We start from the raw sequence: 21,775 nt of genomic DNA, 5'->3' as shown, positions 1-21,775 counted from the left end.
CCCGCTGTACTGTCGTCCCACCCCCAAAACGGCTTCTTAAAGGAGAAAGAGGCCTCTGAGGAGAAGCATGTGGAGTGTCCACCCAGAATCTGAGCCCTCTTTGCCTCTCCTGTGCTGGGGCACTGGGTCACCCCCTGCTCTGAACTCACAGGCACATGATCCCTCACCCCGCCCCACCCCGCCCACTCTACCTGCCCAGGTGACAAGATGCCACCACGGGAACTGAGTTCTGTAACACTTTTGCGCTTGACACCAGGCTCACGTGGCCGGGGCAGACCCCTGGTGGTGCTCAGGGCTTACCCTTGGGTCTGCTCAGGGATCATCCTGGCACCAGACAAAGGCATGCCCTGGAGCCCAGTGGCAGAGAAGCTTCTACCAAAATGACAAAATGATAGTCTCTGTGCTACTCAAACAGCTGATGACAAGGCCACCATGCAGCAGAGATGAAAATGCGGGTGATGTGGAGGTTTGCTAGGCACGGTCAAGGACAGGGGTGGGTGCTCACAGCTGGCCGAGCTGCTGCTTTGTGGGGGTGGGGGCTGGGCTCCATCCTGGAGCCTCCTGTTCCCTGAGGGCTGCCAGAGAGGCTCCCGAGCACAGAGCCTGGAGCACCCAGGGTGTGGAGAAACATCTCTGCATTTGTCGCAGGGACTGGGAGAGAGAGGTTATGGCAGAGACCCAGCACACGCCAGAGCAGGTCCGATTCCCTGCACATTACAGTCCCGCCAAGTATCACTGGGTGCAGCCCTGGGGCTCGGTCATCCCCAGCAGGAGACTGAACCAAGCTGGCCGTGGGCAAGGCCAGCGCCCTCCCCACTGAGCTCTCTCTAGCCCCACGCTCTGCATTTTAAAGGGAAGTGCAATGAGACAGGGAGTGGGTGCTCTGTGGGGTCCTGATGTCAAGCTCGGTGCCTCACCCGCCCAGTGCAGGGGCGCAGCCAGACTCTCCACTTACCCTGCACTGCGAGGCCAGCCAGCCGGATGGCCTGCTCCAGCGAGCATCGCAGCCGGCCCTCCAGCACGTCCTTCTTGGCTTGCAGGTAGTACTGGTACCTGTGTGGGTGGGGGGGGGGGGCATCAGGAACACCACCACCCCTCCTGGGCAGGGTTCCCTTCCACCCCCACCCCTGCAGTATCTTCTGGGCACCCTGTTTCATGCCAGGGGGACCAGTGGGACCAGCTTTCTCCGGGAGACAGGGTCTTCCGTGACAGGTCAGGAGTGAGGGGTAAAAGAACTCTGCAAGCACAGTGTGTTCCTATAAACGCCAACACCCTCGCCCCCTGGGGTGGTCCCCGAGACCCAATCACCAGATGTCCTGCTGGCCAAGGAGTCAGCTCTGCAGCACAGGGCCACCCCTTGTGAGTCACAGAATGCAGCCGAATGGAGGCAGGGGAGTGCGTCCCACGTGCCTGCATCAGCCCTGCCCGCAGCCGGCCCGGCTCTCAGGCGCAGGGACAATGCCCCATTTCCTTGCCAGCCCAGTCACACGCTTGTACTAAACACGGCAGCCCCCCTGCTCCAGGAATCCACTTCCTCTGGCCAGACTCAAATACCAGCCCTTCCCCACAAGCCCCCCAGCAACACAGCGCAGTGCTGACCCCTTTGCTCCCGGCCTCTGTCAGGCTTTTTCTGGAACACGAGCAGGAGCACAGGAGGAAGGCTCAGAGCTGGGCAGGGCACATCACCTCGCGGGGAGGGAGACTGTGCTGACAATCCCGGGATCTGTGACGCCGCCTGTGAGGTGGCAGGTCTGCAGCAGGAGGGACGACAGTCCCCGGCAGGCCCCTCCAGGCCAGCACCGGCTCATCCAAGCGTCTCAGTCCCCTTCCTCCATTACAAAATGCCGTCTCCTGTTTTACCAGCACCGTCCTCTCTGCTGTCCACCATCAAGACGTGGGCTGTGGCGCTGCCCACCGCAGGCCAGAGAGCACAGTAGCCACGGCCAGGAGCAACCCAAGTGCCCGGCAGACAGGGGGTCAGAGAAACTCTTTGGGGGCTGGAGAGGAAAAAGAATAGCAAGGACGATGGTTGCCCTACATGTGTATGGCCCTGGTTTGGTCCCTGCACTGCTAATGGTCCCCTTCCCCTGAGCACTGTGAACCCTCAGCAGAGCGCGAGCAGCACCTCCCACAGGAAATGACATGCACCTGGGTTTGGGACCTGACAAAATACCCCTAAGTTCAGAATCATTGCTCCGGCATGTCATGTCCACTCCACAGCGCCGGGCTGAGTCCCAGTCCATGGAGGAGACAGTCAGGACTCCCACTCGCCCATGGGGACCCCACAGGAACAGCCCACGGGAATTAGGTCTTGCACAAAAGGCACTGTGGTAAAGGGAGTGATCCTGACCTCTCTGAGGCACCAGGAGAAAACAAGAGCTAAAATTCCACTTGTAGAGCACTCGCCCTTGCCCTCCTGGACGCAGGTTCCATTTGGAGACAGTGACAAGTTCCAGGGATCCTGCTCTGGGAACAGAAAGCTCCCCTGGATCCCACTCCGCCCTAGCACAGCTTGGGGAAAAAAGCAAAACAAAAACCATTCCTCGTGCCAGGAAAGTATTTGCCAACTTTCTCAGGAGATCTTCTTTGGAAACCCAAGCACAGAAGACGGCCTTCTAGTATTTTTATATCCTAAGACCTGGGGATGGTTCATCTCACTGTAGATGCAGTTTAGATACGACATAGCTGTACCCCCAACCCCCACCCCACCCCCTCAATGCGTGAACCCTGGTGGTGCTGACCAAAAGCCAAATCTCTGTTCTCAAAGTTGCCTTGCTCTTTTTCACAGAAAGGATGGGGGAGTTGCTTGCGTGCAAGTTTCTCCAGGTGAAGCAAAGGAGGCTTCCTGATCATCACGAATGCCAGAAAGTGATGCCCGGAGTACTTGGTTACTGCTAATAAAAATATCTAGAATATTCCTATTCAAGTACAAGAAAACAGGTGACTCGTCCGTATTCCTTTCTCCCCTAGGATACTGAAAAGAAAGTCTTACTTTTGTTTTCAAATGCCATTCCAGGCAAAACGCTACAGCTGAGCCTGGTGAGGCATCAGTCTTTCAAAAGAGATGCCTAGGGCGGGGGCACCAGGACAGCAGGGGGGCATTGGCCTTGCCTGTGCCCACCAGGGCTCGGGGTCTCCTGAGCCCAACAGACATGATTCCTGAGTGAAGAGCCGAGACAGGAGTAAGGTAGGTGTGGCCAGATACCAAAAGAGATGCCTAACCTCTTCTCTCTGACACTCTCTCTGACAGTGCCTCGGGCCATTTGGTTTTAACTCTTTTGGCCTTTTTTTTTTTTTTAAATCTCATTCACTTGATTGTTTCCATTGGGCAATCCCTTCCCAGGTGCTTGGGAGGGCTCCGTGGTCCCGGGCTATGTGGAGCTGAACTCAGCCACCTGCCCTTGTCTCCTGAGCTCGGGCAGTAGGGATGGGCCTGGCACTGCGGCTGAGGCTGTCGTGCTTCGGGGGTACAGTCATGGAGCCCCAGTCCCGCCGTGGCCCTAGGCCCAGCTTGTGGGTCCTCCTTCCCGGCCCCCCGCTCAGCAACCGCAGTTCTGGATTCCAGTGGCCACAGTCTCTTCTTCTGTTTGTTTCTTAACACCCACACAGGAATGAAACCTTGTCTTCTCCACTTGGCATGAACCCCTCAGGTTCCACTGATGCTGGGGTCCACGGCAGGATTTCCTAGCTGACAGAAGACAGTTTCTCTGTCCACTCAGCCACTACAGACTTCACCTTCTCTCACAGCTGTACAGAAGGACGCTGTGTGTATAGGCCACAATTACTTTCTATCATTGGCTTTGGGGTCACACCCAACGGTGCTTGGGGCTAATTCCTGGTTCTGTGTTCAGGGGCCACTCTCAGCAATGCTTGGGGGCCCATATGTGATGCTCGGGCTCAAACCAGAACTAGCTGTGAGCAGGCCACGACAACCTCCCCACTCTCTCTGACCCAGAGACCTTCCTTACCCACTTAGGTGCTGTCCACGACTGCAGTGAATGAGGCATACACGCACACTGAACCTTTGCAAATTGGTGCTTGTGGGTTCTTGGGACAGACGCCAGGGACTGCAAACGCTTGGCTCGAGAGCAGCAATTGTTTCCGATTTTCGAGACTTCTCTATACTGTTTCCACAGCGGCAGAACCAGCTGACGTTCGCGTCAGCAGTGGAGGGGATTCCTCCCACGGAGGACAGCCCCTCCACACAGCCCCTACATGCCTCTGCCCATTCATCTGCCTCCCCACTGCTGGCCAGTTTGGCCCATGGTATGGTTTTGTCACTGCTGCTTTGAAGAAAAGACCTGAAACGCTTTTTTCTCACTCAAAATGCCTTTTACAAGGAGCATCAGAAGAACCTTCTAGAACCTCCCGGCACAGGGTGGTATATGCCAGAGCATTCGCCCCACTTTCTGCTTGACGTACATGTGCTAGTTTCTCTACGATCAGAGACCCACAGAGGTCCTGGCACTCCCCAGGCTGCGGGTGCAGGACAGCCAAGGCCCTGGTGACCCTCAGAAGGACAGAGGACACAGAACACTCCAGGCATCCTCCTGGTACACATGATGACCCAGAGCTAGAGAGTAGGTGGCAGACACACAGACAGGCAGGCAGACCTGCTGCCTCCTTCCCACCCCTCAGAGCCCGGAGGAGATTCTGGCCACACATCAGCACAGTGATGTGACCCCCGCGTGACCCACCAGTGGCTGCTCCCATGATGCTTCCAAGGCTGTGACCTGCACCCCCTCCGCCATTGCATCTTGCAGCTCTGAAGCAAGCGGCCAGCAGGGGACAGGGGCAGGAACGTGTGGGCGACTGGCATGCCCATACAAGGGAAGAGTTCCTCCTGCCTCCCACACAAGCCTGCACGCCAGGAGAAACACACACACGTAAGCTCACACACACCAGACACACATGCCAGCACACAGACACACACACGGGCACACTGACACACACAATGATACGCAGACACACACACCAACACACAGACATACACTGCAGACACACACACCAGCACACAGACACACACAAGGGCACACAGACACACACAATGACATGCAGACACAAACACCAGCACACAGACACACACAAAGGCACACAGACACACACACTGACACGCAGACACACACACCAACACACAGACACACACTGCAGACACACCAGACACACACGCACCAGCACACAGACATACACATTGACACACAGACACACACACAATACACAGATAGACACTGACATACAGACACACACTGATACACACACTGGCACACAAACACACAGACACATATACTGACACACGCACCAGCACACAGACACACACACCAGCACACACACAGACCAGCCAGACTTCCAAGGCCACAGCTGTCCCATGCACCCCCCATCACTCCCACTACCCCTGCTCCTGACACTCAAGGAAAAGTGGACTCACTGGGAGAATGTGGCACTCTGACACCCAGAGAAGACCACTGCCCACATCTGCACTTGCTCCTTCTCAGCCCCATCTACTTTGTTGAAGTAGCCTGGGAGCCTGGGCGAGTGGCCACATGGAGCCCGTGTTCTCATCTTGCCTTCCCCACTGGACACTGGTCCCAGACTGTGTGGGAGAGAAGTGGGTCCAACAGCAACCTAGGTCACCAGGACACGGGTGGCTGCCCCTCCCCGTCCCCAGCACTGGCTGCCCCAGGGAGGCCGGTCTAACCATTCGCACCATCCTTCATGGTTGCTAAAGTGAGTGTCTCCACCGAGAGCCACCAGGAAGGCCTGTACCAAGCCCCCAGGAGGCAGCGGCCATGGCAGCCGCAAACACACCATTCAGAATGCGACTCCACAGGGTCCCAAGCAACCCCAATGCCCATTGACCAACCCCCTCCCCTCGTTCTGTAATCCAATTACTCACGCATGGGGTCAGGGGGACAAAGACGAGGTCAGCCGCCTTCTTGGTAAAATGCAGTTATCACAGAACAACGAGCCGGAGCTCTGATTGCCGGCCATGTTCTCCCATAGATGTTCAAAGCCCCAGTGGAGTCTAATCATACTGCGATTAGAATGCCACAAGGTCACCAATGAGCTGATAATCACGTTAACACAGACAAGGCTGACGCCACGGCTGGCTGCCTAAGTGACTCTGGCCCCGGGGAAGAGGAAGCGGGCATGGGAGAAACACGTTTCCGTATTTGTCTCTTCGAACCACCTGAGACCAGGACATGTCCCAGCCATTTTTTGAGGATAAGAATCTTTTGTCCCTGCGTGACTGTCAGAGGAATCTGCTGGCTCACAGATCAAGCACCCGTCACTCGTGCCGGGAGACAGCTCGTCTCGGGGTCCCCGGCAGGAATCTGGGCAGGCAAACGGGACGAGCAGCGGGTGCTAGGGAGAAAGGCGTAAACAGCACCCACAGCACTCTCTGCTTCTTGGCTTCTTACCGACACGTGATGTGCTGACCGGCGGCTGGGAAGCCTGGGAGCCAGCGTGGAAGGGACAGCTTGGGGAAGACAAGGCAGGAGACCCCCCTGTATGCGGCTCTGGCTGCCGCCTCGCTGCCCCACGCGCAGTCCGCACTTCCCGAACGAGGCAGAGCGGTCAGACCAGAGGACGGCCGGGGACGACTGGAATCTGCCCGGAGGACGCCCGTTCTGGAAAGCCCTCCATGTTTCAGTTGGTTCTAAGAAAAGCACACAACTCGCGGTGCTCGGGGTCGCCTGTGCAGTGCTGGATTCAAACCAGGCTCAGCTGTGTGCAGCGAGTGCAGGGACGGACCCCAAGTGAAGCAGGCGCGTTCCGGCACGGACCCCTAGCTCATGCCCTCGCTCTCGCCCTCTCGCCGAGTCTTGCCTGCAAGTGACATTGACCTCTGGCTCTTCCTCTCCTGGACCCGGCCAGACACCGCGGCCGCCCACTGCGGGAGGTCGCCAGACACGTGCGTTCTCCTCTGGGGTCCGAGCGAAGGCCCTCTGGAGATTCCCCTCGTCGCTGGGCATGGGAATACCCCATCTCCACCTGCTCTTTCCCAGTGCCATGCTGGAGGACCCCTGCCTTTAAAACCCCACATGGCCCTGTGCTCTCCTGCAGAAACCATGGCCAAATTCCGGGTTCTGTGAGTGTGGGTCCTTCACTAAGCATTTCTGGAGAGACTGAGGCCATGTGTCACCCCCAGCCTCCTCGGCCACAGGCCCAGAATGACCTTTGACCTTATGCTTAACTTGGAGGGAGAACTGGACCAATTGCCTGCAAGTGACATTGACCTCTGGCTTTTCCAGAGGGACACCTCCTCCACTTGCAGGCACCATCTGCTCAGCGCGGGTCACCGCAGCAGAGCCACGCCTGGGAGCTGACCGATGACGGCTGGCCCCTTGCCACGGCGAGCCCCAAGCTCTCTGCCTGCCCTGCTCCTCCTTGCGAGCAGCTCCATGCCCTGCTGTGGACAAGCTGGGCCCCCGGGCCTCTCTCGAGCTCTCCAGCTGATGCCCACTGGAGCCTGGTCTGGGGAACCTTTGTCCCTTCCTGTCTAAGTCACTTCCTCCCTTGGACACACTCAGCCTAGCCAAATCCACAGCCTTGGCCGCCGCGGGCAGGGACGTCTGGCCAGGGGTTCCAGAGGTTCTATACATCCTCTCCGTGGCTCTGCCACGTCTGCAGGTCTGGGTCCCCTCCAGCCAGTACAGTCCCGGCTGTGGCTGCTCTGCGGCTGTGTGACGGAGGCACAGTCCCAAGCTCCTGCCCCTGACGGCCGCAGGCAGCAGGGCCGGACACTCCGCAGGCAGCAGGAAGTCGGAAGCTGGAGTGGGAAGAGAGGTTGGGATTGAGGTTCTTGCCTTTGCTGTTCTGACTCAGCCAGGACCGAAAACAGACTTTGGCTCCTTAGTGCAATCTGGAGCATAAACGTGAGCCCTCGTCACTTCACCGTGCTGTTCATTCTGGGACCACAACAGGAGGTGGGGGAGCGTCACTATCCCCAGCGATGCTGGGGACCAGTGGAGCCCAGGCTTGCCCTGCCCGCCCCACTCCCGCAAAACCTGCCCTGGCCTGGCCAGCCCTCGGGCCTGCCTACGACTGTTAACCGCATCCTGCAGTGGAGTTAAATTGCACCCCCAGAGTAGCTTGAAGGGTGATGGGGGCAGAAGCTCCCTGACCCCCAGGCCCACAGTGCCACCCCAGGAAAGACAGTCCCAGGGCAGAGTCAGGAAAACAGTGGCGCAAAGGATGCTCAAGGTCTGCCTCCCCGCTCCCAACCCCCTCCCCCGTCCTTCCTAAAATCCAGTTTTGAAACCAACATGCTCTCCCCAATCCCATCCATCATAATGACACCCCTACAAATCCTGAGAATCCTTTATAAGGAAGTGGGTGTCTTTAGCAGGCTTGTAACGCAGTGGGCAGGCCCCGGCAGGCCCGACGCCTGCCTCCCTGGGAGCTGGTTTCTCTTCCCTGCCTGCCCTGGCCTCTCGTCCCCACCCCAGGGGGAGAGTGTCTTGTGGGGTCCTGAGCTCCTCAGCTCTGAAACAGACTCTTCTGCACTCAACCCTCGCTCTCTCACGCACCTTCACTGTTCCCAGTGACCGCGGCATCTGATGGGGAGCCCCGAGCCCATTGAGCACGGGGGGAGCAGGCGCAGGAAGGCCTCCAGCACAAGGTCTGCCGGGACAGCGGACGGGCTCATCAGGAATGATGGCACAGGCAGCAATGGGGCCCAGAGGCTTCACACACAGGTTCTGCCTGCAGGAGAGCCCGACTTCTCTCCCTGGCGCCCCAAACTTGGCACTGAAAATTAAAAGTCTACTCCCAAAGGATCTTCAAGACCAAAAAATGATTTTCAAAAATGGTCAAGAGCACCTCTTAGTGCTCCCCCCTCAGAGTCTGGAAAGCACCGTCCGTGTCGGTGGGCACACGAAAGCCATCCGCCTCCGTGAGAACACAGGCCACCGACAGGCAAAGGTCTGGTTTGTGTCTTCCAGTCACAGCAGGCAGTGCTCCAGCGCTGCTCCTGGCAGTGCATGAGGGCCATGCACGGCGGCAGGGATGGAACCAGAGGCTGCATGCAAAGCCAAACCCCTTACCTTGGACTCTCCACTCTGTGTCTGGCCGATTTTCGCACCCCTGTCACCAATCCTGCTTTCAAGCCGGTGTCAGGAGTGAGCTGGACCTCAAACTCCTCCTGAAATACCAATGACGCCTCTTGCTTTTAAAATCTGGTTTCTTCCTGCACTTTTCGGGCACTGGTTCTGATCTGAATGATCACCACAACCTCAGGCACTGAAAGCGCATTCCACGCTCCTGAAAGTGCCAGTTCGGGGCTGGGGGAGGCCAAGTCTCAGACTCAGACCGCCAGGCACGGCACTGCAGGCGGCCGGCAGAGAGATGCAAAAGCAGCACTCTCATTTGTGGGACCAGCTGAGCCCTCCAGAGAAGGGAAATGGGGAGCCCCCTGCTGTGTTTTAGGGTTCACTCTCTCCTCAGTGCCTCAGTGCGGGGCCCGAGAGCCGGCCCTGAGGGAGCCCCTGCGCTTCTCCAGGCTGGAGGAAATTCCTCTGGTTTTATCTCATCTCCACAGGGTTTTCCACTGACTCAGGTCCAGAGCAGATTGGTTTCCAGGGCACTCCCCCGTTGCTGTCTTTTGCACAGATAGTGACATTTTTTATTTTTGTTCCCCTGCAGGCTTTTATTTACTTTCCCCTCTTTGATCATACAGATCCCTGGGCTCACTCATTCCCCGGCTTGGTGGAAATGAGACCAACAAAGGCATGGGGGTGGACGGGGGGTCCACAGAGACTGGTGCCCCAGAACACAGGGTTGCCCCCCCAGACAAGACATACACACTGTCCCGAGAGCAAGAGCAGGTGGACCAGTACGGGGCTGGCTCTAGCCCCAGGGAGAGTGCCGGCAGTGATGGTGGGGGACAGCAGGGTGGACGCAATGTTCGACACTCAGATATGGGCACATGGAGCGTGCATGGGGTTTTCTGAATATTTTTTTTTCAGTTTGGGGGCCACACCTAGTGGTGCTCAGCGTTCTCTCCTGCAGTACTTCACGGATCTGATGTGGTCTGGGGCATCAAAGCGGGTGGGTAACAGCAAGGCCAGGAACTCACCCTGGCCCGGGATGGGTCATCCTCCAGGGGCTAATGTTAGATGTGGGGGCCTCAGGAGTGCCGGGGACGATGGGCCAGGGCTCACCCCTGCCTGTCATGGGCCGAATCCGTTAGGCCTCTGTCACCAGCCACGTACCAGAGGGTCTCAGGACCGACCCAGCATTCCGGCCTCTCTTGGGGACACCCTTCTCCCTTCTCCCCTTGCACAGGGCTCGGCCTGCTTGACCCCGTGTCTCCCACAGAAGCACGTGTGAGCGCAGAACTCACTGCCCAGCACGAAGACTGAGGCCCTGCACCGACCCCACCCCTGTCAGCTGCCCAAAAGGGCTCTTCAACACCACAACTAATCAATCCTCTACCTGGAAGTTGCTGCCTCCTAAACAGGCCCTACAGGTTGCCTGTTTCCAGACAGACAAGACCGGAGTGGGGGCGGACAAAGGGAGTGGAGACCAGAGATGGTGGTGGGGGTGCCTGCCTTGGCCATGGCCACCCCCAAGTGCCCACCTCCCGGCCACTGCAGGGACTGAGCATAAAGAGCACAAAGTCAGAAGTGACTCAGCCTATCTCAACACACACACACACACACACACACACACACACACACACACCAGAGAGGCCAGAGACAAAGGACCGAGACTCAGCTGCAATCCCCAGCCCTGTAGGTGGCCACTGAGCACTGCTGGATGGGACCCATGAGCACAGAGCCAGGAACAAGCCCCGAGCACTAGAGTGTGATCCCCAAACCAAACAGGATCAAGGCCCCACAAACAGGAGAACACCCATGCTGTCTGCTCTCTTCGATGCCGAGATATGCCCATCAAATGTCCCTTCTTGGGCACACAAGACAGACTCGCAGCTAGAGAGTGTACCGGCAGGCCTGGGCCCCAAGTCCAGCCTTGGCTAAGTTGGGACAGCCCTGCTGATCCCAGGAGCACCAGTTCTGCATTTATAGGCAAGTATTCGCTTGGAGAGGCCCGCGGGCAGGGGGAGGCTGGGGGCACAGCACTGCTGGGGGCCCTTCCAGCACACTCCAACAATTCTCACATACGCCACCCATGAAACCACTAACTGGCCTGGACACATGCATACAAGCGACCCCAAATATGCCACAGCTGACTTGTCTGTAATGGTCAGCACGAAAAAAGGAGTTGCAACAACTCTGGGTGCCTGGCCCACGGCGCAGGGCTTGGTTCCGCCCCCAAGTCCTGGAGCCAGGGCACAGACCTGCCTTCTCGGCGCCCAAGGGGAGAGGCAGCAGGACAGCAAACAGAACGTGACCTCATGCCAACGGTAGCACTCCACGCTGTGAGGGCAGAAGAGCTTTTCACACAGGCCAAGGGACTCAGAGCCACAGAGCTACAGGTGGCATCTCCTGGGGCGGCAGGAGAGTGGACTGTGCATGGCACGGAGGGACAGCAGCACCTGGCCATGAGCTGTCCAGAGTCGGAGCCTCTTGGAGTCACCCCACTGGAACACAGAGGCCTGGACGCAGGCAGCACCTGGACCGCCGAAGGAAGTGCCGGCCATGGGGCCTGTCTGCAGACACATGGGTCAGTCGCTCTGACATGCACATACGCGTGAAGCCCATCCTGGTTTCCGAAACTCCACATGGAGACAACAGCCCAGGCCAAGTCTGATACTGCTGCTCCTCTCAGCCAGGCCCCAGTCCTGTTTCCAGAGTGTCCTGAAGCTGTAAAGTGGGTCAGCGGCAGAAAACAGTAGAGGCCTCACAGTCCCCTGCAGGCATGCCCAGGAACACCCACTGGGCAAGGAAACCCCTACAATTTAACGAGAAACCCTACCAATAAGCCAACAACACAGTGTCCTCAAGCCGCAGAATCAGAGGTGACCGCAAATACCTCCCTCAATGTACAGATGGTGGGGTCATGTCATGTCATGTGCAGGAAGGCCACAGCAAGAGGCTGATACCCAGACCCCGCCCCCAGCCCCCACCCTGGCACGAGGCCACTTTGTTGCAGAGATTTGGGAGGGGGCCCATGCATCATGGGAAGAGAGGGCCAAGCCCCCTGATCCGGCTTGTCAACTGCACACACTTTCCCATCAACACCTGCGAACACTGAATTCCACTGGGCTCGGAACTCCCAGGCAATGCTGAGCAAGGACAGGAGAGTCCCAGTCGTGAGCCATACAGACCCCAATGGCACTGCCAAGGCCGCAAACAACGGGCAGACTAGCCTCCCCTCCCCCCCACACACAGGCACACACATGCACATGCACACATGTATGTGTGCACTCACATGTGCACGCACACATGCACACATGCACTCACAGACTTGCACACATGTGCATACACATACGAAGACATGTGTGTATTCACACACATGCCCCTGATCAGTGGGCTTATCCACTTTCTCTGGGATTGCCATGGGTCTAAACTCACCAGAACCAGAGGGAAGGGCAGCGCTTACCTCGTGACCTCCTGCTGGAGCCAGGACACGTCGGGCACATAGAACATGACCCCGAAGAACAGCAGGGGCTCGTTGGCAAACTTGTCCAGGTGTTTCTTCAGTGGCTTCTCCAGCTCCACCCACCGTGCCTGTTGGCTCTTGCTGAGAAACCAGAGGCCGAAGAAGTGCGTCTAGAGGCAAGGGGAGAGGAGAGGCGTTGTCAGCTCTGCTTCCTCCAGCTATGGCCACACAGGCCCAGGCCCTGCTCTGGACACTGTCGTGCCCACACCCGTGCCCCCCCCCCCCCCCGTCTTTCCCTGCCCTGGCTTGACTGGCAGAATCACCAGCCCACTGATCTGTCCACGGGGCTTCCGACCACGTCCACTAGGTGAGGGGGTGGCACAGGCAGGGGTTTAGAGCTGCTTGCTGCCCTGCAGGCCCAGGCTACTTCCTGAGGGCCTGTAGGCTGCCTGACACCCTCTCCTATCAGCCAACGGGGTCCTGGCACCTGCCACCATGCCACCCCTCTTTCTGAGACTGAACATTCTGCAGGCGAGGAGGTCCACCTCCAGGTTTTAGTGGAAGACCAACCTTCCCTCGTGCCCTTGGAGGCCTGATTTCTTAAACTAGGGGTCAGGAACCCCAGCCGGGGGACATGGCTGAACACGGGGCAGCAGTGAACAGGTTCTGAACGGGCACCACCTGGAACTGAGCTATCTGCCTCTCACGACACCGAGGCATCTGTGTCGAGCAGAGAAAATCAAGGAGCAGGGCTTGCAGCTGCACCGCCCTGAGCCTCTTTATCATGCACGAGCGGCAGCGAATCCCTTGCCCACTCTAGCTCGCACGCGGGGGCGCTCCTCGCCCAGCTGCCACGCTGCCTCCCGGGTGCTCCTCGACCACTGTGGTGGGATTTGACAGATGAAAGTCAGAGACTCACCCTCGGACTTGGAGCCACCAGTTGCTGCCTTTGGAACACACTAAATGATTAAAACAGGCACTTTCATGCACCCAATCCTGTCTTTACATTAATTCATGTGAGGATTTTGCGATTAGCACAACAATCGCCAAAACCAGAGAAGGCGGTGTTTGAAGTCTTCTTTCATATTTCAATTACAGTCTCCAGTGCTTGGCAGTACACCTGGAATCCTGCCTCAGAAGAACGTTTCCAGGACAATGCTTCATTTCCAAAAGTGTTCCTGGGGCAGGCCAACGTCCCCACCCGGGCTGGCCGCCTCTCCTTCCCCAACAGCACCTCAGACCAGCACCAACTGACCAAACCTGGACCTGTCTGGATTCTGCATGACTACAACCCCACATGTGACCTTGCCTACCAACAGTCACGGAACCAGATGTTCTAAACCGATGTTTCTTAATCTTGCTCCGATCATGACTCCCCTTCTGACTCTGTTTACTTCCTAGTGGTTGACCCCTAGTCTCATGCTATTGACCCCCATCGATGAAAAGTCTTCGGCGAACATTCAGAATGGCATCGTGCCAAGGACCTCCACTTTCCTAGGACCGCTGACCTGCTCGGCTGCTCTCCGCGACACTCCAAAAGGCAGGCCCACACTGGCACCTGTGCCTTTCTCAAGCGGCAGAATGCCCAGAGAACGGCACGGGGTCAAGATGCCACCAACTCAGCCAGCCTGTTTCACTGGTCCCCGGCCCTGCCACACATGTCCCAGCCTCTGTGGGCACATTCGCGGTTCTAGCAGGACTGAGGGAGCCGAGAAAACACCAGGAGGAAGGAGGCGGCCCTGGAGCCTCGTCCATCACTCGGCATTCACTGTCTTGGAACCTGGAAAGTTCCTGAGACCCCCAGAGCCTCGGCCTTTGCTCATCTTTGAGTGAGGGATGGTGGCTCTGTGAGGGTTATCCTGAGTTGATGTGAGTGTCCATGTGAAGGGCTGCATGAACAGGGCTCTCTGGTGTCACTCTGCTGCTCCGGTCGCTGTCACTGACCAGCACCACCCAGACTCTCCTTACCACATCCCAATTCTATCAACACCATCACCATGGCCATCACCCATATCAGCAAGACCCTCAGCACAACCAGGACCCACCAGCGCCAATCGCCATCCTCCAAACCATCCCCTCACTCGCCAAACCCTCATCAGCACCAACACCATCAGCAGCAACACTCCCAGTCATCACTGCACCAACCTCGCCATCATCACTAGCATGATCTGGCCACTCCCCGTGTCAGAGGGAGGCAGTGAGTGGCAGAACCTTCTTGGCACACTCTCGCAGGACCTACTGTCAGGGGGTGGACCAGTGTGGTGCTGCGGGACTGCAGCCACCTGCTCTGAGACACTCAAAGCCCTCTCTCCCATGCCCACCTCCCCTCTGCATCCTCCTTGCCTCTCTGTCTCCATCTGTCTCTCTCTCTCCCCTCCAAAGAGCCCACAGATGGGAAAGACCTTCTCTGCTCCTCAGCCCCCTGCTTGCTGTCCCTTTCCAATGTGGCCCAAGTCTGCAGTGAATGGGGGCAGAGTCAGCCTGTCCCACACCCCCTGTCTCTGACTCAGCCATGGAACCCCCAGCCCCGCGGAGAGCCCAGCTCCACTGGCCTCGGGGACTCACTACCAGCAGCTCCAGTGGAGTGCTGAGTGCCACACGGCTAAGGGGAGCAGTGATCAATTCCTGACAGAATCTGGCCCCTGCACGCCAAGGACACGCAAAGACACACTGCGGCAGGCAGTGGCACCCGAATGGCTGGGCTTCGCTCTGAGGGCCAGACAGAGCCAGCTCTCTGGGTGGGAGGGACGAAGCCACATGCCCTCCAGGGCCCTGCAATCAGGAAGGAGCCTGACATTGGAGAAACAAGACGGGAGCTCTGAGTTGCCAGCACAGACACTGGCATCCAGGCTCGGTGCTGCCGCTGAGGGGTGGCAAGGCCTGGCAGGGGCCGTGCCGAAAAGAGGCAGCAGGAGCATGTTGCCTGAGTGTGGAGCCAGCTGCTCTCTGCAGCAGCAGGAGCTGCGGTGGGCACCCGGAGGCCAGGGACGCTCCCCGGGGGCATCAGGGGGCTAGAGAAGAGCAGACCGTACACCCGCCTCAGGGAGTGCATCGGAGGAATGAGAGGTGTCACCCATAGCAGCCAAGAAGGCAACGCAGGGAGGAGGCCTCAGGCGGGGGCAGGGTGGGGATGGGGCGCTCTGCCCGCGCTGCACTGGACGGCCCGCTTTGCTGCAAACCCCCTTTTGATCTGCAGGCAATTTCGGGGGACAAATTCCATGCTCCATGATCCTACTGGCAGAGTGGGGATGAGCTTGGTGAGTGACACCCGAGCCTCGAGCCAGAGAAAGCACTCTCTCTCCCGAGGAGAGGAGACGGGCAAGACGGAGCAACAACGCGCTCCACAGGGTAGGCACCGGAGAACGGACATGGGTGCCCAGGAACTATGTGGCCTGAGCGCCAGCAGGGCGCAGGTCAGATGTCCATGGCACTCCCAGCCAGGTCCAAAGGCTGCCCAGTTCTGACCATCAGCGGAGCCTTGGCCCATCTGGGTTGTGGTCATCTCCTCACAGAGCACGTGAGCACAGTGCGTATATGTATATGTGATGTGTGCTCGTGTGTATATGCACATGTGTAGGGACTGTATTTTTACACATTACACTAAGAGGCCTGAGGGCCAGGGAAGACCACGCGCAGAGTGGGCGAAGACCCCTGCACTGCACAGACAAGAGCTCTTCCCGAAAGGTCACATCAAATCAAAGCACAGATACCCCCGATGTCTAGTGTTTTCACTGATCAAATGCATATTAAGATTCTGTGTCTTCCGGGACCAGAGAGACAATATGGAGTTAGGGGGGATGTGTAAGGCACTTGCCTGGCACTTGGCTGAGCCTGGTTCAGTCCGCAGCACCACAGTCCCCCACATGAGTGTGGCCCAAAGAGAGCCTGGAGCAGCCCCTGAGCACTGCCGGGGATAGCCCCAAACCAGCTCCCAAAGGAAGAAGGAAAATAAACGGAGTCTGCGACTTTGGGAACACTAGCCACTCTTAATACGGTAAATGTGCAGTTTCCACCCTAGCCGATGGCCTGAGAGGAAGTCAGCCCTTCCCATGGTGGAAACAGGAATTAACAGAAATGAATGATCTCCAGCCTCAGGCCCAGCAGCAATGACCAGAGGCCAGTTAGGGGGCACGAGGGATTTGCCTCCACCTGCCCCGCCCTGTGGCACAAGAGTGAAAGCACCCCCAAATCATCTCCCCACACCCCTGTCTCTCGGTGCCCACTCCAGGGACCAAAGTGGTGGGCAGATCCGACCCAGAATCTGCGCCCTGGGGGACCCGATCAATGGGGGGTGAGGGTCCCCCTGGCTTCCTGGGCAGTATCTGCTGAGCACCCCCACAAGGCAGGGCACTGTGGGGACGAGCCCGTTTCTGTGACCCCCGTCTCAGAAACCTCGTTCTGCGGGACTGAACTGGACTCCAAGGCAGGCCCCTCTTGGCGGTCATGGCCAGGTCCCACCCACAAACCACACCCTCCCCTGAAACACACAGGCCAGGCCTGGAGCGCGGCTGTCCCTGACAATTCCATCTTCTTTCCTATTTCCCCACTTTGGTGTAGGTTCTGTCCTGCTCGCCAATCTCCAGGGACGCTGGGAGCAGCAATTCATCCTCAGCCTCCCTGGCTGCATACCCAGGACCAGGTCAGGGTCCATCAGCGTACTGTGAAACGAGACCCAAACCCCAAATCCCATCTCTGGATGGGTGTCATCACCCCCCGCCAGAGCTCCTGGAAGGACACCAACTGTGGGGTCATGTGAACAGAGACAGCAGGTGCTGAGGACGCATCCAGGGTTACCCCCTGCACCACATGTGCCTCCACAGGGAGGGGGGCCTGGGAGGGCAGAGGAAGGAGGGTGTGGGGCTCTGCTTTTTCCACTCAGTTTCGCGATGACCTGACCACTGTTCTAAACGTGAGTAAAAGCCAAGAGACAAGTGGCTGCTGCATCCCCCAGCGCCCAGCACGCACATGGGTACACATGCACACTAGTGCAAACACATGTGTCCGAAGCACAGGGCAGGTGCCACAGGAATACACATCACAGCATGAAAGCACAAGTATGGTGACATCATATAAACATGTGGTTACATAGGCGTGTCCCTACATATCCGCATATACACGAAAGCACACATAACATATATACTCATGCACTCACCCCACATATGCACACACACACATGCACATTCACACCATACATGCATATACGCATGCACTGACACATCACGTGTGCATGCCGCCCTCACGTCACACACTCACGCACAGTCATGTATGTCTGTGCACGTGTGTGCTCACACGGCCCAAATGCATGTAAATGAACAGTTAGACATCACATGTTCCTCCGCACACCTGTGCTTGTTTCACTCATGCACACACATGCACCCACACATCGCGTGTGTAGGCGTGCATCACCAGTGCACACACATGTGCCCGCACCATACACACGTGCACCTGCACTTACCTCCCGCAGCTCCAGCCTCTGGGCCACAGCCTCCAGGCACTCCTGGCCGGTGCTGTCCACGGAGAGAGTGCACTCCACAACACTGCTGTCCAGCAGGCGGATGCGGGTGACAAAGCAGTTCTTGCTCAGGACACTGTAGCGCCGTGTCCGGCGGAGCTTCAGGCCGAAAGGCATGGTGACGTGGGGCTGGCCACCGCCTCGCACAGAAGAGCCTCAGCAGCGGACAAGCCGACTCCTCCCAAAGCGGGAAGCTGTGTCCATGCCCGGCGTGGACCCCTGGAGCAGCGCTGTGAAGGCAAGAGTAGACCAGGTCACTGGTGGGAAAGCAGTGGGCGCGGTGTGCCCTGAGCCTCCAGACCCACAACCCGCACGCTCCAGAAAGCTCCATCTGTGGCTTCAGTGAACAGGGCTCGGCGCTGTTCTGGCATTTCCCCCCTGCCTGGTTCTGCAAGTGAAGATGAACCAGATCCATTGGACAGAGCTGACAACCTGCCCACAGAGCCCCCTCGGAAGTGCTGGGCTGTGGCAGAGGAAAGCATGGAAGCCACGGATGCAACCTACGTGAACCGTGTGCATTCCACTGTTAATTGTGTGTGTGCCACTGTGGACCACCCGTGGGACAAGAAAGAACCTTTTCTATGCTTGACTTGTGAGCAACCTGTCAGGGAAGGGAGTGGCAGAGAAGGTGTAAGAAAGGGCAGAGCAATAGCACAGTGGGTAGGACATGTGGCTTGAATGCTGCAGCCCTGGTTTGATCCCTGACACCACATATGGTTCCCCTGAGCACCACCAAAGATGATCCCTGAGCACAGAGCTGAGTGAGCCCTGAGCACTGTCAAGTAAAGCTCACTCTCCCCCAAAAAGGTTCCTTGGCACATGGCCCTCTGCTGGCCAGGGCCTCAGAGCAGCACATGAACACATAAGGACACACAGGCAAGCGAACACACAAGGACACACAGGCAAGCACACACATGCACACACACACACACACACACACAGAGCACAGTGCCGTGGAGTCAGTCCAGAGTCAGGGGGGCTGAATGAGGGACCCAGGTTCGATCCCTGGCAATACCTGCACTCCTGCCAGCCCCTCAGGACCAGGTATTGAAGTGTCCACTCTGGCTGGCCAAGTTTGGGGGGTTGGGCCCCCGGATCCCCTGAACAGAGCTTAGGATGGCTGGGATTAAAAAAAAAAAGTCTCAATAAATCCCCCTGTGCTGTGCGCTGGGTACTCGGGCTGGGGCGGGCCCGTGCGGTATGTGCAGAGCCATGAAGGCGGCACCGAGGAAAGCATGGTAGCTGGGCTGCAGCGAACAAAAAGGGACAACTGGCTGGCACCGGCAGGAGACAGTCTGCCCCGGACCTCCCAGGTTATTCAGTTATCTGACGGGAACCTGGAAGGAGCAGGGCACAAAAGAGCCCTCGGTCAGAGAGTGGAACCCACAGCCAGCCAGAGAGCACAGCGGGGGTGACATGGGCCCTGCACGCAGCCACCAGGTTTGCACCTTGGCACCGCAGAGGGTCGCTGAAGCACTGAGGCAGGAGACAGTCCTGAGCAGTGTCGGCTGTGGCCCCCAAACAAGCGAAGAGAATCGGTGAGGCAGGCCTGTCTTGGTGCCCCGCTGCAGCCTGAGACCTCCACAGCTCGGCCAGTCCCCCCAGAGGACACCACATGGCAAAGGCCGTCTCCCCCCGCTGCTCCCAAGTGGGTCTCCACAGAGTGGCATTGGACCCCCGTGAACATGTCACAGATGCGCCCTGCTCGCCCTGTAGGCACCAGGAAGGCCCTCCCACTTACACCCCCTCTTGTCGGAGCGCATTCTGTGCTCCCCTGCACCCTCTCCAGATGTGTCCTGAGACCACCGACTCACCCTGAGCTCGGCACGGAGCCCTGTTTGCCCACAGCCGCCACCTCCCTCTGAAACGTGCCCAGCATTCCGCCCAGTGGCTCCCAGCACACCTCACACCGCTGTGCAGCCAAGCCTGGCATCCTGGCCGCGCCTGGCCAGGTCCACGCTGCGGCCCGCAGTCCATATCCATGCGGGAAAGCATGGCATGGCTTCCTGAGGAAAGTTCCAGAAGAGGAGCTCTAACGTGGATGACGGGCTTCTCAGAGTTCCTGCTGCAGGAGCAGAAGCACATTTGCTTTGTGGATGGAAGCAGGCTACTCAACGAGACCGGAGCATCTACCTGGCAGCTTCTCCCAAGGACTGCCTCGAGCCTGAAGCCTGGGAGAGAGCTGAGCGCTGGAGCCCCAGGTTTGAGCCCCGGCTCCGAAGCTGTACTGGCATGCTCTGCTGTCTCTGAATCCCATCCGCGCAGCCTATCACGGGCAGACAAGGACGGGGGTCTCCCAAAGCACAGCACAGAAACCCCAGGCTCAGCCACCAAGTGGGGTAGGGAGGGGTCAGTCTCACGTCCTCCCCCCATCCCGCTGTTCGTGTCACTGTGACCCTCACAGCTCTGAGGGTCCTCAGGCTACCTCTGCACTTGCTGACCATGCAGCACTGCCCCACACACGACCTGTTGCACCACACCCGGTCCTGGCCACCCCCACCCACGTGAAGGCGACATGCAGCCTCCACCACTCTGCAAGCAGGCAGAAGCCATGAGCTGGGGGACGTGCTTCTCTTTCAAGCCCCGGGCCCCAAGACCACTCCCATCTCCTGCCCTGCTCCTGGAACCCCATGACCCCCACCACAGCCCCTGGCCCTGCGCCCTCGGCCGCTGCAGAGGGGGAGGGCTAGGACATGAATGGCCACAGGGGAGGCAGCAGGGAAGCCACAAAGCTGGCCCGAGGCCGACTGGAAACTGCCCACGTCAGTGCCCGGTCCCCACCCAGCTGGCAGGAAGGCGGACAATAATACACTGCTGTCCCCACCTCCCCCGTGTCCCCGGGAGGGAGGTGGCTGCTGCGACACTCGGGGGTGGTACTCTGTGCTTTCAGCGGGTGGGGGCCATGCTATACTTGGGGAGTCCCTGCAGTGCTCGCCAGAGCTCACACTTGTGCAGCTCCGCAGGGCTGAGGTGTGACTGGGACGGCTGGGGCAGGCTCCCGCCAGAGAGCCATCACCCAGGCCCCAAACGACCCACCCCAGCCACGAAGGCCAAGCAGAGCCACCGAAACAGCTCGGCTGCCTACGAGCTCTGCACCCCAAAGCCAAGAGCGCCCACGAGCACCAGAGGTTTCCAACGGGGGCTACCCCCGGGGTCAGGGGCTGCAGGAGCCAGGTTGGGAGACGAGTGCACTGACAAAACCCCGTAACTCTGGAAAAACTCCTTTCCAGCCCCTGCTTTGCGGTGACCCCCCTACACATGCGCGTGCGAGCACACGCGCGCACACACACACACACACACACACACACACACTCAGAGGAGACACGAAGCACGAGCACAGTTTGTATGTGCTCACTGAAGGCCCCTGGCACTCAGAACACACCCATCACAAGAGTGGGAGAGGACTCATCTGGGTTTGCTTGAGAGCACTGAGGAAGGGGGAGGGTGCTGGGTGCGGGGAGGCAGAACTGGCTGGAAGAGGCTGTTATTGGCACGGGGAACCAAGCGAGGCACCCCTTCTCCAGTTTCATACAAGCTTAAAACTGTGCTTAGAAAATTGGGTTCTCGGGGGCTGGAGCGATAGCACAGCGGGTAGGGCATTTGCCTTGCACGCGGCCAACCCAGGTTCGAATCCCAGGCATCCCATATGGTCCCCTGAGCCCCGCCAGGAGTAATTCCTGAGTGCAGAGCCAGGAGTAGCCCCTGTGCATCGCCGGGTGTGACCCAAAAAGCAAAAAAAAAGTTGTATTCTCAAGG

The 21,775-nt window shown here is 58.4% G+C and overlaps 1 protein-coding gene across 1 annotated transcript in view; it reads right to left on the bottom strand.

The window, feature by feature from the left end:
• PTPN14 (protein tyrosine phosphatase non-receptor type 14) overlaps positions 1-21,775 on the bottom strand; it is a 52,886-nt gene that overhangs the window by 21,308 nt on the left and 9,803 nt on the right. The window contains exons 2-4 of the mRNA XM_056110547.1: positions 17,963-18,159; positions 12,508-12,677; positions 956-1,053 (exon numbers count right to left, since the gene is read on the bottom strand). Coding sequence (XP_055966522.1) covers positions 956-1,053; positions 12,508-12,677; positions 17,963-18,159 — 465 coding nt within the window. The remainder of the gene's footprint in view (positions 1-955; positions 1,054-12,507; positions 12,678-17,962; positions 18,160-21,775) is intronic.

Source organism: Sorex fumeus, unplaced genomic scaffold, assembly GCF_029834395.1.
Source record: "Sorex fumeus unplaced genomic scaffold, SorFum_2.1 ptg000010l, whole genome shotgun sequence".
Lineage (NCBI taxonomy): Eukaryota > Metazoa > Chordata > Mammalia > Eulipotyphla > Soricidae > Sorex > Sorex fumeus.
This window is presented reverse-complemented; position numbering and strand designations above follow the sequence as displayed.